The sequence below is a fragment of the Cucumis sativus genome, chromosome 1, assembly GCF_000004075.3.
Source record: "Cucumis sativus cultivar 9930 chromosome 1, Cucumber_9930_V3, whole genome shotgun sequence".
Taxonomy (NCBI): Eukaryota; Viridiplantae; Streptophyta; class Magnoliopsida; order Cucurbitales; family Cucurbitaceae; genus Cucumis; species Cucumis sativus.
The window spans coordinates 13,316,466-13,331,881 of NC_026655.2; the positions used below are offsets into that span (position 1 = coordinate 13,316,466).

At 31.4% G+C, this 15,416-nt stretch overlaps 2 protein-coding genes across 2 annotated transcripts; one reads left to right on the forward strand and one right to left on the reverse strand.

The window, feature by feature from the left end:
* Positions 1–1,413: 1,413 nt before the first annotated feature.
* LOC101211121 (probable beta-D-xylosidase 7) lies at positions 1,414–7,432 on the forward strand. Its single transcript, XM_004150648.2, has 6 exons — positions 1,414–1,915; positions 2,222–2,521; positions 2,595–2,764; positions 3,812–3,909; positions 5,569–6,333; positions 6,485–7,432. The coding sequence occupies exons 1-6, from the start codon at positions 1,487–1,489 to the stop codon at positions 7,072–7,074; spliced, it is 2,352 nt and encodes a 783-aa protein (XP_004150696.1). The 5' UTR covers positions 1,414–1,486; the 3' UTR covers positions 7,075–7,432.
* A 634-nt stretch (positions 7,433–8,066) lies between these two features.
* LOC101211372 (2,3-bisphosphoglycerate-dependent phosphoglycerate mutase) lies at positions 8,067–11,658 on the reverse strand. Its single transcript, XM_031880426.1, has 9 exons — positions 11,170–11,658; positions 10,468–10,721; positions 10,098–10,321; positions 9,505–9,623; positions 9,265–9,421; positions 9,039–9,140; positions 8,831–8,950; positions 8,475–8,540; positions 8,067–8,391 (listed from the first exon to the last, which is right to left on the reverse strand). Exons 2-8 carry the CDS (start codon positions 10,718–10,720, stop codon positions 8,496–8,498), a joined length of 1,020 nt encoding a protein of 339 aa, XP_031736286.1. The 5' UTR covers position 10,721; positions 11,170–11,658; the 3' UTR covers positions 8,067–8,391; positions 8,475–8,495.
* Between the last annotated feature and the right edge of the window lie 3,758 nt (positions 11,659–15,416).

The following is a 15,416-nucleotide window of genomic DNA, read 5'->3' on the forward strand; positions in this document are numbered from 1 at the left end:
ATGTGTACAACTGATCAAATCTCAGACATTATAAGCATTGTTATTCTTTGAGTTTTTGTCTGTTGGCTTCAGCAATTTAAAATATTTATTGAAAAAAGGAAGATAATAGAGAGGTTGCATATTGGCATTTATGTTATAAAAGTAACACAACATTTTCACATTTTTGTAAATTTTTTAAATAAAAAAGTGTTACTATAAATATATTTGGTACGACATAAAGTTTTTTACAATAGTTGTGTAAATGAGATGTTGAAAACCTTTCACGTATCTTCTAAATAGAAAAATGCTTGTAGGTTCAATTTTAAAAAATTAAATGATTATCAACTGTGACCTTAATTTAGAAATTATGAACGGAAAAGGAAAATAATGATATTCGATTTTTGTTCATATTTTAAGTTGATTTTCTTTTGGTAAATTTAAAATTTAAGATGCTTATAGTTATAGCATACCCAATGTACATTAGGTAAAAAAGGGAAACCAATGTAATTCATGGGTTTGTTTTTATGTTTTGCTCATTATATTATAGCCTTACAAAATAAAACATTTAAATGTGTTAAATAGCTTACATTATATATTTACATTTGTTTTCTTTAACAATTAAATATTATTTTAAAACTTTAATATTTTCAAGTACATTTATCTAAGTTTGTTGTTACATAAAATTATAGTAAATATGACAATTAAAAAAAAAAACAAAAAACACATATATATTTGAAAAATTAGTAAATGTTTGACTCGTAAAGTAAATAATTACTTTTTTTAAAAAATGCTAATTCAATTTTTGAGTACCCATGATTGATTGACAGAAACTATCATTAATATGTGATATCAATTATAGTAGTTTTATAGCACATTTTTCAAATTTGAAAGTCATCACCTAGTATCTACCAATGGTAATAACTAATAGCAATTATTAGTAATAACCTTTAATTTTAAAAGTTTTAGAAAAAACATATAATTTTTAACCTTATACTATATATTTGTATTGTTTTTGGTTAAAGTGTCATTTATGGAAATGATCTTATTATTAGTCTACTACTTGGATAGTGTATTTTATTTCATAAGATATAACATCTTTTTATACAAAGTTGGACCATACCTAAACAAAAGTGTAAAATAAAGAAAATACATATAAAGATTGACTTAAAACTCAGATTTACCATGAGTTCAGTAGAGTAACTATATGAAGATTGAATAAATATTATGAAATATAATGAATATGTTATTTAGTAATCTATATATAGATAATTCCAAGTCCACATAAGGTTGGTTAAGAGTAAGGTGTAACTTAAAATTTAACTAAGAAAAAAAAAACAAATGCTTAGAGAATTCTTAAATCTAAAGAAAAACAACTTTTCTTAAAAAAAAAAAAAAGAAAAAGAGAGGAAAAAAGGAAATATTTTAATAAGATAAAGCTCTGGTCGGGTCCTCCATTCCTTTATTAAATCTCTGAAGAAGAAAGCTGAAGCTTCATTCACCGTTAACAATGGCTTCCTTCTTCTTCTTCTTCTTTCCTCACAAAATCAAACTCCTAACACTCCTTCTCTCCGCTGCCTTCCTCTCTCTCATCGTCGCCGGCTCCTCGTCTCAACCGCCGTACGCCTGCGACTCTTCCAACCCACTCACCAAAACTCTCCCATTCTGCAAAACCTATCTGCCCATCAAACTAAGAGCCCGCGATCTCGTCTCTCGACTCACATTGGACGAGAAAGTCCTACAGCTCGTCAACACCGTTCCGCCGATCCCCCGCCTCGGCATCCCTGCCTACGAGTGGTGGTCGGAGGCCCTCCACGGCGTCGCTAATGTCGGTTACGGCATCCGTCTCAACGGCACCATCACCGCCGCTACTAGCTTTCCTCAGGTCATCCTCACTGCTGCCTCCTTCGACGAAAATCTCTGGTACCAAATCGGACAGGTTGATTCGATTCTCTCACCAAACACTCTCCCCTGAATTGTTTTCCATTTCCCATTTTTGTGCACAATACAAATAAAACATCGGATTCGCATTTAAGTTTTAGGGTTCTGTAGTTTTCTGTCTGTTCATTGGATGCCCTTTCCTTTCAAATTTGCGCTGATTTCTTAGTCCACAAATCTAGGCTCAGTTGCATCTTTAAATTCATTAGTAGGTTAACATGATTCAGAGCAATAAACCCTCTGTTTGAACTCTGGAATTTGATTTTCAATTGATATTGAACGAATCTTATATGAATGTATGAAACAGGCGATAGGAACAGAGGCAAGGGCTGTGTACAATGCAGGGCAAGCGAAGGGGATGACATTTTGGACGCCAAACATAAACATATTCAGAGACCCAAGATGGGGAAGAGGGCAAGAAACACCAGGAGAAGATCCATTGATGACAGGAAAATACTCAGTAGCATATGTGAGAGGGATTCAAGGGGACGCCATCGAAGGGGGAAAGCTTGGAAACCAACTCAAAGCTTCAGCATGCTGCAAACACTTCACTGCATACGATCTGGACCGGTGGAATGGGATGACTCGATATGTATTTGATGCCAAGGTAATAATTGAATTGAAAATGGAAATGGAATAGAATCGATTGGGTTCTTAGGGTTTTGGGAAAATGGATGTAGGTGACGATGCAGGACATGGCGGACACATATCAGCCGCCATTTGAGAGCTGTGTGGAGGAAGGGAAAGCGAGTGGGATAATGTGTGCTTACAATAGAGTTAATGGAGTTCCGAGCTGTGCTGATCATCATCTTTTGACTGCTACTGCAAGAAAGCAATGGAAGTTTAATGGGTTAGGGTTTCTTTTTCTTTTCTCTCTATCCAATGCTTCATTTCGTATCCCTCTCTGGCATTTATTGTCTCTGCATCTTTGTCCCTTCATTATTAAAGTTGCTTTTGTTTTTTAGAGCTTAATCTACTAAATATAGTATATTTTCTTTCTAATGCTATCTATTAGAGGTAAATTTAGCTTATGAATTCAACTAAACTTAAATCAAGTGTTGGAGTTAGTTTATGAACTCGACTAACCTTGAAATGACTAGCGGATTATTTTCACTGCACTCACTCGAATCTTACGAAGATGTTAAACTTTAGGTTGATGACAACATGGGTTGACCCTATTTTCTTATGTGTTAAATCTATTACCTTTATTGACAATTAGGTGCCATTAGGTGGACCGAGGGTGTATGGTTGAAAATCTCCATTTTCATTCTAACCATTAATGTTTCTTTTGAAAAAAATCAATGGGCCTATAAAAATATCGAAACTTTTTATGTTTTTTTTTTCCCGAATAGAAACTTTAAAATTTTATTAGCATGAATTTAATTATATTGAGAGGACAGAATTATCGGGATATTACTTACAGTTTTGTAAAAAGTATTCTTTTTCCTCTCTGAAATAAAATGATAAAATTTCCATTTAAAAATTGAAGATATTTTTGGATTTTCGAGACTTGTGCCTTTCTGTTGTCTCTTGTTCTTTACCGAAGATCCTATTTATTATTAAATAAAGGCTTTTAATTTGTAGTGATTTCCTTTATTTTTCTGATTACCCTTATTGGATTAAAATCAAACAAAGAAAATAGTGTGTACTAAAATAATGAATAGTTTAGGAATCAGGAAAGGCAATTTTGTATAGTCCTTAAATATATGTCAAAGATCCTATTTAACCCATATGTAATATAAAGTTATTATTATTATTTACAATTTGCGTAAAAAAGTTGTGTATAATTTATTTTCAACAATTGACAAAATAACAATTATTGCCACTGACTTTTCACCAAAATAATTTTTTTTTAAAAAAGCTATACCACTGATCAAGGTTATCGGGAAATAATTAGGTACATCACGTCGGACTGTGATGCGGTGTCCATCATTCACGATGCACAAGGTTACGCCAAAATTCCAGAAGATGCAGTGGCTGATGTTCTTAGGGCTGGTATGTTGACTTCAATCCCAAACTTGTATTTCTTTTTTTTTTTTTTAAAAAAAAATCTATGCTTAATTAATAATATATACTTTTGAGAATGGGGAAAAATTAGGAATTTTGAAATAGTTAGATAGATCTAATGAACTCTTATGAGAGGCTCGTGATAATAGAAACTAGTTAGTAATCATAAGTTTTAAATGATTGATCAAAATTGATAGTATTCACAATCGAGATTTTACATATCTTTGGTCTGGCCATTCTTTTAATGTGTGGGCTCCCTTTCGTACTTTGTTCGTTGCTCTTAATGAAAGCTGTTTCCGGATATTATATAATTGCATCTTTGATTAAATTAGAGGTTTAGTAGATGAACGTGGATAAGTCCTTGGAATTTTAGCTGGTGTATTAATAAAGTTTCAAATTTTTAATATTGTGCCTAATAAGTTTTCTAACTTTTATTCTTGTGTTTAATAGATCTTTGATAGATTCAACATTTTTAGAATTAACGAATCTTCAAAGTTAATAACTATAAGACTTGTTAGACTTTTTGGAGCTCAATAACTTATTAGGAAATTACAATGGATGTCTATTTTAGTAATAATAATTAAGGATATAACAACATTTTAAAAAAATTGCAAATATAGCAAAACTATCACTGATAGACTTGTATCGCTGATAGACTTCGTATGATATATCAGTGATAGACCAATATTTGCAATATGGTCTATCAGTCATAGACTTATATCATTGATAGAATTTGACAAAGTTTGCTATATTTGTAAATTTTTTAAAATTGTGCTATATACTTAATTAATTTGAATTTAATTGCTAAATTTGCAACTATTCCTAACTTATTAGATATGATTACATGAATCACGAAATATCTTTTTATGCCTAAGATAATGGATTGTTCTTGCATTTTTTGAATGAAAAAGATATTTCTTATAAAAAACTTATACAGCCTTTCAAAGTCCAATATTTTGAGCTGGCTTTGTTGACTAAATGTGGACTCTTGGTAGTAATTTGGAGTGGACCCATTAGGCCCAAATAAGTGGAGGACCAATCTCAACTTCCTTTTCTATTTGTCTCTCTTTTCCCCCACAGAAAACTACAAACTCTACTGCACGTCTGAACATGTGATACCCCATTATATCAAAGCCTACTCTTTACAGAAGTTATATTTAAAACAGAAAAAAATATCTTTAATGATCTTTCATTTCATTTTTAAAAATCCATGTTATTTTCATTAAAGTTGTCTCATATTAAAAAATGTTTCAATATTTCCCTAAATTTTGAATTTGTTTGAGAAAACCAATTCATTAGAACTATCGTGAGTTGGTCCAGTGATAGTCTCAACAATAACTAGGAGGACTTGGGTTCAGGGTGACCACCTACTTAGAGACCTACGAATTACCTTGACACCCACATGTTGTAGCGTATGCTGGTTTAGACACTCATGGTAATAAAAGAAAGAGGGTAAAATTATAACTTAAACTAATATTAAGTCAATGGGAAAACAGCTCAATGAAGTTAAGATTTCTGTATCACCTAGAGTTTCATACCATTCGTTTGGCTTGTTTTTGTAAGCATTTTGGTTTCAAGAATTAAACCTGAAATACTTCAGAGAAATGAAAAGTCTTGATTTATGACCAAACATACAAATACTTACAGGAATGGATGTTAACTGTGGCACGTACCTGAAGGAGCACACGAAATCCGCTGTGGAGATGAAGAAAGTACCTATGCTTCATATAGACCGAGCACTCCGCAATCTCTTTTCTGTTAGAATGAGATTGGGTTTGTTTGATGGCAACCCAACCAAACTGCCTTTTGGCCAAATTGGTCGAGACCAAGTATGCTCACAGCAGCATCAGAATCTAGCTCTTCAAGCTGCAAGAGAAGGCATTGTTCTCTTAAAGAACTCAGCCAAGCTTCTTCCACTATCCAAATCGAATACACATTCACTTGCTGTTATAGGCCACAATGGCAATGACCCGAAAACACTTAGAGGAAATTATGCAGGCATCCCTTGCAAATCTGCTACCCCATTTCAAGGTTTGAATAACTATGTCAAGAACACTGTTTACCACAGAGGCTGCAACTATGCTAATTGTACGGAGGCTACAATTTATCAGGCAGTAAAAATAGCGAAAAGTGTGGATTATGTGGTGTTGGTTATGGGGCTGGATCAAACTCAAGAAAGAGAAGACTTTGATCGCACGGAGTTGGGGCTCCCAGGAAAGCAAGACAAACTCATCGCTGAAGTCGCCAAAGCTGCAAAAAGACCAGTCATTTTGGTGATTCTCTCTGGAGGCCCAGTTGATATATCTTCAGCCAAGTATAATGAGAAGATAGGGAGCATCTTGTGGGCTGGTTATCCAGGGCAAGCTGGAGGAACTGCCATTGCTGAGATCATATTTGGTGATCATAACCCAGGTTAACATTTTGTTTCGTTTTAACATTTGGTGATCATATCTGTCTTGTTTCGTTTTAACCGTACCTTCTTTATGCTTGAAATCTCAAACCGTTTAGTGAATGAACTGGATTGACCTGATATTTACCCGTAACTTTCCATGTTTGTGTGCAGGAGGAAGATTGCCATTAACTTGGTATCCACACGATTTCATCAAATTTCCAATGACAGATATGAGAATGAGAGCAGACTCTTCAACAGGCTACCCGGGTCGCACTTACCGCTTCTACAACGGACCGAAGGTCTATGAATTTGGCTATGGCCTCAGCTACTCCAACCATATCTATGAGTTCACATCGGTTAGTGAAAGCAAACTACTACTTAGCCATCCAAAAGCCAGCCAGCCGGCCAAAAACTCTGACTTGGTCAGTTACAGGCTTGTCTCAGAGCTGGACAAGAAGTTCTGTGAGAGCAAGACTGTGAATGTGACCGTCGGAGTTAGAAATGAAGGAGAAATGGGAGGTAAGCATTCAGTATTGCTATTCATAAAGCCTTCAAAACCCATAAATGGGAGTCCTGTGAAGCAGTTGGTGGGATTCAAGAAGGTGGAGATAAACGCGGGGGAGAGACGTGAGATTGAGTTTTTGGTTAGTCCTTGTGATCATATAAGTAAGGCTAGTGAAGAGGGACTGATGATTATAGAAGAAGGGTCTTACTCATTGGTTGTTGGAGATGTGGAACACCCTCTTGATATCTTTGTTTGATATCAGCTGGGATGAATAATACTACATTGTAATATGATGCATAATTACAATCAGTTCATTTCATACACAGTAGAGATTATCTGAAGTAAACTTCAATAGTTTGCTTGCTGCCTAAAATGGAAAATGCAGCTTTTAAGTACACGAGTGAAGTTAATTTCATTATGTGAGCAGAGATAAGTAAAGAAATGTTTCTTGCCGTCCACTCCATTTTAAGAGTTCAGATGAAAACATAGCACTGTCAGTTTCTCCTCATATAAAATCCTATTTGGATTTGTAGGAGATAAGTTTGAGTAACTTTGTAGCGACTCTAAAAGTCTAAGTGCTTGGTAAATTATAATGTACTCTCATTTTTCTCCCATTTTTGTTTGCTTTCTGAAGTTCTAGGCTCAAAAGAAAAGATAAACTAATGAGTACGTTTTTTTTTCGTACTATGCTTAATATTAATAATAACATCTTAAATTTGATCTTTGGTTAAACTAACCATAACAAAATACCCTTAAACTTTAAAGTAAGTTTTAACCCTAAATAACCATACAAAATACCCTTAAACTTTGAAATAAGTTTTAATCCTACACCTAATCTCTGAAAGGTGTTTTGAAATTTGTATTGATTATTATAGTAGGTAGGCTATAATCCTTAAACTTTAAAGTAAGTTTTAACCCTAAATAACCATACAAAATATCCTTAAACTTTGAAATAAGTTTTAATCCTTCACCTAAACTCTGAAAGGTGTTTTGAAAGTTGTATTGATTATTATAGTAGGTAGGCTGTAATAATTTGTGTTAATAGTGCAAATGATTTTAGTTTGATTAAAAAATGGTAAACATCTTAACAAACAGGAAAAGAGAAAATGTGTAAAATGGTAATAAAGAGAAGTTTGAAATAGTAATACAGTTAACTAGAATAGTTGAAATTTGAGTAGTTTATAATAACCCACCCACATCCTTGGAGAAGTTTCATATTCCCCTTTTAACTTTGAAACTAAAGTTAAAAGATAAATAAACAACTTGTCTTATTGTTGGAAAAATATCGAAGGAATAACTTGTGATAGAACAGCAGCCATTGAGAAACATCTTCTTTTGATACAGTGGGGATAACTTAACCTTACAAGTTTGGTACAAAGATTCAATCCCTAAACAAGAATAATAACAACAAATAAACAAAGAAGAATTCATACAAAACTATTCATATACTTTCAATTCGAAGGGAAAAAAAACCTACAACAACATTTTTCGTGCAAACTTTTTCCTTTTCCTTGCAGTCTAATTACCACAAAAGCACGTCACTAATAGTTGCAGTGCAATTGGAAGCAAGATCCTGAAAACAAGCAAAAACACAAATTATATCAACCAAATAAAACAATAATGATGTGAAAAGAGAGGTTCAGAATTGATGGTTACCTGTATTTTGGCAACATTATTTTAGTTTAACATCTCATCTAACTTCTGTCTGTAAAGAGCCAAACTCTGCCAAATTTCCAAGTTAAGCAGAAGTTAGTTCTAAATCTATAACAGAATCACCACAAGCCGACAGAAAAGAGTTTACAAGTTTAACAAGGAAGCCATTTTCAGGTTTCTTTAATGTCTTAGCAAGTTGCTCAATTAAAAGTTGAAAGAGTTGTTTTCATCATTTATATCTGTTTTGCACCAAATCCATAAGAACTAGTGAACTACAAAATTTAGCAACCAAGAACAGAAGGTCGGGCCCGGGAAATCCTGTGGTGGTTGTAAGAAGGAAGGAGGTTAAAGTTGCATACCCTGGTATAAGCGTAAACGCCTGCCTCGGAAGGTCCGGCAGGACTTCCCCTCCTAATGAAGCTTCCTTCTTTAAAAATGTAGAGCATTGGGATTCCAGTCGATAGCTCTAAGCTAATAACCTGAAAGATATATTCGTTTACGTTATTATATAACAGTGTATGATCAGTATATAAAACGCTAAACCCAAGGTCAGAAACGGTATATTACCTCTTGAGAAGTTAGTTTGTCTAGATACATAATTATGGACCTCAATGAATTTCCATGTGCAGCAATCATTACATTCTTTCCAGATTGAAGTTGAGGTACAATCTGCAAAGGAAAGCTTGAACAGTCAGATGACAAAATCTCATATGATAAATTCTTGATCTTCAACAATAGCACATGATGCAGTCGAATAGAAGAAGTTACACAAGCAAAAGAGCAGTATTTATACTTGATCTTTGAAATAAGCAACAGCTCGATCTGCACACATTTCTAAACTCTCGCCATTAGGAGGAGGAATATCATAACTCCGACGCCATTCGTGGACTTGTTCTTTTCCATATCGATCAGCAGTCTCCTGCTTATTGAGACCCTGTAGTTCCCCATACCTGCAAACACAATTTGTTTTAGAAAAAAGTTTTGACAAAGTTAATATGAATAATAAAGAGGGTAAATTTGTGATGACAATTACATTCTTTCATTCAATCGCCAAGATGCTATTACTGGGATGGATTGTTTTTTGGTTTCTTCACTAAATATTTGACTCCAGACCCTTGCCTGCTCGGTTTCATTATGAACAATAACCGGAACCTATATGCATGCATGAACTGTTAGTAAAGAGGTTATATATGAAAGAAATGTAAAAAGTAGAACAAAAAAAATACAATTGTAAGTGTGAAATATGGTTTTGTACAACAGCAAAAACTTTCTTAGTGATTTAGATGATGATAAGAAGGGTGCTTGCAATGGGTATCAATTTTACGGTTAATAATTGAGTGTATAACTACACATTTAAAGAATTGCATATATAGTAAAATCGATTAGTAATAGACTGAAGACTCTATCACTATAGACTTCCATTAACAATATAGTCTCATTGATTTCAGCCGCCCAAATAAAAAATGAAGATATATCCAGATATAGCAGAAATGGTTCTCTAATTCAACTAGTAATGGCCAATAGGCACTTCACCAGTAGGGGTACACAGGGTATCAAAGTGTAAAATCTTTAAGGTTAAATAAATAATAATTTTGAAGTCCAAAGCATTTATAAATCTCAAATTACCTTTTTACGACGATGCTGAGTCATAGCAAGCATAGCAGTCATCTGTGCACGAATGAGCGAAGATGTATAGATCATGTCGACAGGTATATTGCTGATTCTCTTGCCAGCTTCAATTGCCTCTTCCACACCTTTCTTGGTCAGTGGTACATCAACACAGCCAGTAAATAAGTTCTTTTCGTTCCACAACGATTCTCCATGTCGAATCAAGATCAGGGCTGCTTCATCTGAGGTGCAGCAAATCACATTAGCATAAAGTATATTTTCAGAAAGCTAGAGCTTTAGCCTACAACTTGTATTATTCCAAGAATAACCAACAAACATGTAGCTTCACCATTTAGACACTATAATTTCTAGAACTACACCAACTTACTTTGTTTTTTCTGCGATTCTTCGGTGGTGTTGATTGAAGGTGATGAAATGTGATCAAAAACTGAAGTTGGAGAAGAAGAAGAAGCTTGAATTGCTTTTATATTCATATTGCCAAATCTAGGAGACTTATTTCTGAAGACTCCAACTTCTACCTTGAAAGACTTTGAATTCAATTTTGTTAAATTAGTTGTACTGTTAGTTTGTCCATGGGAAAGAAGACTCCCAAGAGATTGATGAAATACTGCTGCAGCCATTCTGAAAATAATAAATGATCGCAGGTAAGAACAAATGCTCAACCAAATTTTACAACTGGATAATTTCACGCCTACAAACACAGACTACAAATTCGTAATCTGAACAGAACAGTTTCAATCATGTGAAGAACAAAACATCATTATCTACAAAATGTGAAAATGGGTTTAAGGGAAAGTGGCAAAGAAAGCATTAAACATGAACTCAAAGCTATGTCTACAATATTTTCCTTCAATTCTCATTCTCAGTTCATTTCAAAATAAAAAGAAAACAATCAAATTCAAACGCTGATGTCAACGAAATCATCATCAACACAAAATTAAACTCTCTTCTTATGATCAAAACAAAATCAGGAGAATACAGACTCCCTCAGAAGCAGAAAAGCAAGCGCCACGACAAGAACAAAATGCAAAACAGATATGCTGATCTGAGAAAGAAGAATAGAAAGTACCTTGCTATATCGACCGAGCGATGAAACCGAGGGAGTGAAACAGTGAAAAAACAAATGGGGTTGGAGTTAATTACAAAAAAAAAAAAAGAAAAGGGGTTGTGAGAAAGAGGAAGAAGATGGGGATTGAGGTTACAAAAGTGCAAAAAGAATGGAGTCGTTATCGACGGAAAGATTAAAGAAATTGGAAAAACCCCAAAAAGAAATATGATTATGACTATGATTATTAAGAAGAAAACAAGAAGGTAAAGGGAATGAGTTATAGAAAAAATCGAAGCAGAGATTGAAAATGGAGGCGTGAAGGCTGAAGTTTATAGGAAAAGAGTTGGAGGAGGAGTCAATTTTGGGCCACAACTTGGCGAGTTTATGAGTAGAAATTTAGAAAAGACAAAGGAATTTTGTAGGCTTATGAGTTTCCAGGATCTCTCCCAAGAAGGTTTTCTCAAGGTGGTAGGTTTTGGAAACGGTTGACAAATCACATCTCCTCGTCGACGTCTTATGTCATGTCGATGAAAATTTTATATTCTCTTCTTTATAAACTTTTTATCAAAATATCCATAAATATAACTTTTTAAAAGTTCCTTCCTTTCCACAATCAAAGTTTAGTTTCTCTCCTTTCATTTGTTAAATGTATTCTTCAAATATAACGATTACGGACTTTATTAATGTAGAAATTGATGTTAAAATTAGTTGTATAAATAAATCCATAAACTAATCATATATTTAATACTTTTACAAAATATAATAGAGTCAAAATCATTGAATAATAAAAATTAAAATATAACTTTAATGAGCCTTTTACCTAGGACTAAATTGTCATCCATTTGAAAGTAATAATGTTCAATTATTACCTATCAAGGTTCATTTACAAAACTGTTAATAAAATAAAAAATATATATGAACTAAATGAGGTTCATATACTAAGTTTAAAAATCACAAATATTTCTTAACTTTTAGATGTATTTAAATTAATTTATCATCTCATACAAATTTTATTCATGTTAAATTATAATTTAATTTTATAAAATTATGTATCTATTTGATTTTAAAGTGTTAAATTATAATTATTTTTGTTGAACATTTTTAAAAATAAAAAAATATTAAAATTATTTATAAAATATAATAAAATTAATTCAATTTTCCACATGACAAGTAAAAAAAATTAATTATTATTATTATTATTATTATAATTTGTTGTATTTTGTATTTTGTAATTTTATTTTATCTATTTTAAATTTATCACAAATTAAAGACTAATAGAACAATTTAGAAAATGTTAAATTAAGTAGGAATTTATTAACTGTAATATTAGGAAAATAAAAATCTACCCATTTAAACATAAACTATCTAAAGTTATTTTAGACAATTTTTATAATAGTGAAAGTTTAGGAATTAAATTTGTAATATAATTAGATTAGCGTATTTAATGACTTAAGATTAATATGGAATTTGTTGTAACAATCAATTTGGATGAGAGGTTGAATTTATTAAAAGAAGTAAAAGCAGAACAAATTTGTTGTGTTTTAATTTTTATTATAATGTTTGGGTTGGGAATGCCACTCTGGGAACCAAATAACCTTTGGAGAACACAAAGGGCAAAGCCATTGGCTTACCAAACCTAAACTTCTGATTTTATTTATGTTTAATATTAGTTAATCTAAATTTAGTCCATCAAATTAACTTTTAAAAAAAAAATTATGTGAGTTTACTATATAAATAGACTAATCATCTTTTAATAAATTATTAAAATTAAAGGAAAAGAACACATTTATAAGCCAAGAACTATTTTTAATTAGGCTTTTTGATCTCAAAATTGTGTGATTTATCTGTTAACTTACTTTATACAATTCATTTATGTTAGATATTAAATTTAACTTTTGTGTTTATAATAATTAATTTGGAAAGCAAAGCTTATAATGTTAGGGATTTACAAAACATAGAATTTGAAGCCCATGAAACTGTTAGATATTTTGTATGATAAGTTTGGGGTATAATTGGGTAGATCAGATGATTTGATTGATACTTTCTTAATTTGGTATATAGACTTGGATAGAAATGTTTCAAATTTCAAGATTTTAAAAGATGAAAAAGGTGTGTGTTTTTAGGATTGATTCAACATTTCTTTATTGACAAATACATTTGAGGATTTAAAAATCAAAGTTTATGATATATGTATAGCTGAAGATGAAAATAAAGAAAGAATTGTTGAATCATTTAACATGAAATCATAAAATTAAAAATGTGATCATCACATATTAGAAAGAAAGAAAAAGAGATTGAACAATAAATAAAAAGAAGAAAGAACACCCATATAAAAACTTGGAGACTAAAGTTGTATTACATCCGTGAAAAAATATTAATGAATCAAAGTTTTTTAAAATTAATTTTTAAAAATATTAAGTGAAGATGGAAGATGAGTTTTCTGGTGAGGAGAGAATTTAGAGATTTTGGTAGAACATGTTTGAAGGCCACACAAACGTGTCCATGACCATTTTGTGATCATTCTCGTTAAGAAGTCCAACAAAAGAGTTGTGTTAGTACTTGTAGTTGTGATGATTTCACCTCACCCTTCTTCTGCATGGATAAAGAGTTTGTGAAAGGAGTAAATGTTATTGGTTTTGCAAAAATAAAAATGTATTTATTTATTTGTCTAAAGAGGAGGGGGGTTGGGGCCAGTGGGGTTGCTTTCAAATCGGGGTTTGGTAACATAACAACACAACGCCTACCTAACAGAGAGAAACCGGACCGGTTCAAACTCAGCCGCACGCTAAAGTCATGTGCCTTTCCAGCTCAGCCTCTATTTACTTAAACTTTACCCACTCCCGGCCCCACATTTCCCATTCAAACCAACTTTTTCAAAGTTCTCTATTTTTTAAAAAAGAATTAGATACATTAAAAATAACGTCTCTTAAATTTAAAATATATATATATTCTATTTAGAATTGAATGATGACGTGACATGAGTTATATGATTTTGATTTTTACATAATCATTCATTGTCTTAATTTTCACTAAAGCTTTATCAATTCTATTACCATAATTAAAATGTAAATCAAATTTAAGAGATTTCATAAATTAATATCCTTATTACTGTGATGGTGATTGATTTTTTATTGTTTATAGGTAAGAAATATTTTGGTAGGTGTATGTAAGAAATGAATGTGCCCCTATTATATTGTTAAGTGTGAGGTGGGGGAGGACCCCTTGGGTCAATATTAGCCAAATAATTTTAAAATTATTTTTTTGGCCTTTTTTTGACTTCAAATTTAAGGCAACTCTACCCTCAAATTTAACCTTACTTATTATACATTTCTTTTTCTCATCCAACCTTTTTCTTATTTTATTATATTTGTTTTTAGACAAATATTAAATCTTATCTAATTCTCAACCTTTCAAAAATTTATATAATATTTATAAAATATAACAAAGTTTTAAATTCTATTACTCAAAAACACCCTTTAAACTTAAAATTAAGTCAATACGATAAAATATTATATTTTATTATATTTGAATGTACTTTTTTTTTTTACAGTTTTATCATTTACCATAGAAAATTTGTCTATTTTTAATTTATTTACTTTTCAAAAGTAACCCTACTGATACATTTCATTTTTAATTATAGTTTCAATCAAACAAATAAATTTCGACTATAAATTTGATTTAAGAATTTAATATGGAACAACATGGACATACACGTCAAATGTCAAAGTTTTATTAAAAATTTAAAATAATTTTTTTTAAAAAAAAATATAACATTTTTTTTTATATATTTATAACCTATTTTATTTTTATAGAGTTATTTAGAGTTAAAAAATATAATAGAAATTGTGCTAATAAATTATTTGTTTAATATTAGGTATTCTAATATACACAATAAATCAAACATTTTAAATGATACTTTTAAATATGTATATTGTGCTTTTCATTATGTTCTTATTAAATTATGTTTACTGTAGGTGTGAAATGTTAATTGTAGTTAGTGGATGGTTTTATAACATAATTTTTTTTAATGAAAATCATTTTTAAAAAGAAGGAATGAAAATCTAGAAAGCTAAAATGTTTTTGAAATTAAAAAGAATAAATTGTAATTAATATTTAATTAATGTATTTAGATTTTAATTGTTAATTAACTCTACAAATTTCTTCAAAATTTTTAAAATTAACAAATTAGCATTAATGTTATACTTAAAATTACTTAAATGAAAGAGGCAAAATGGGAATTGAAAGTTTCTTTCTATAGGCCCGTATAA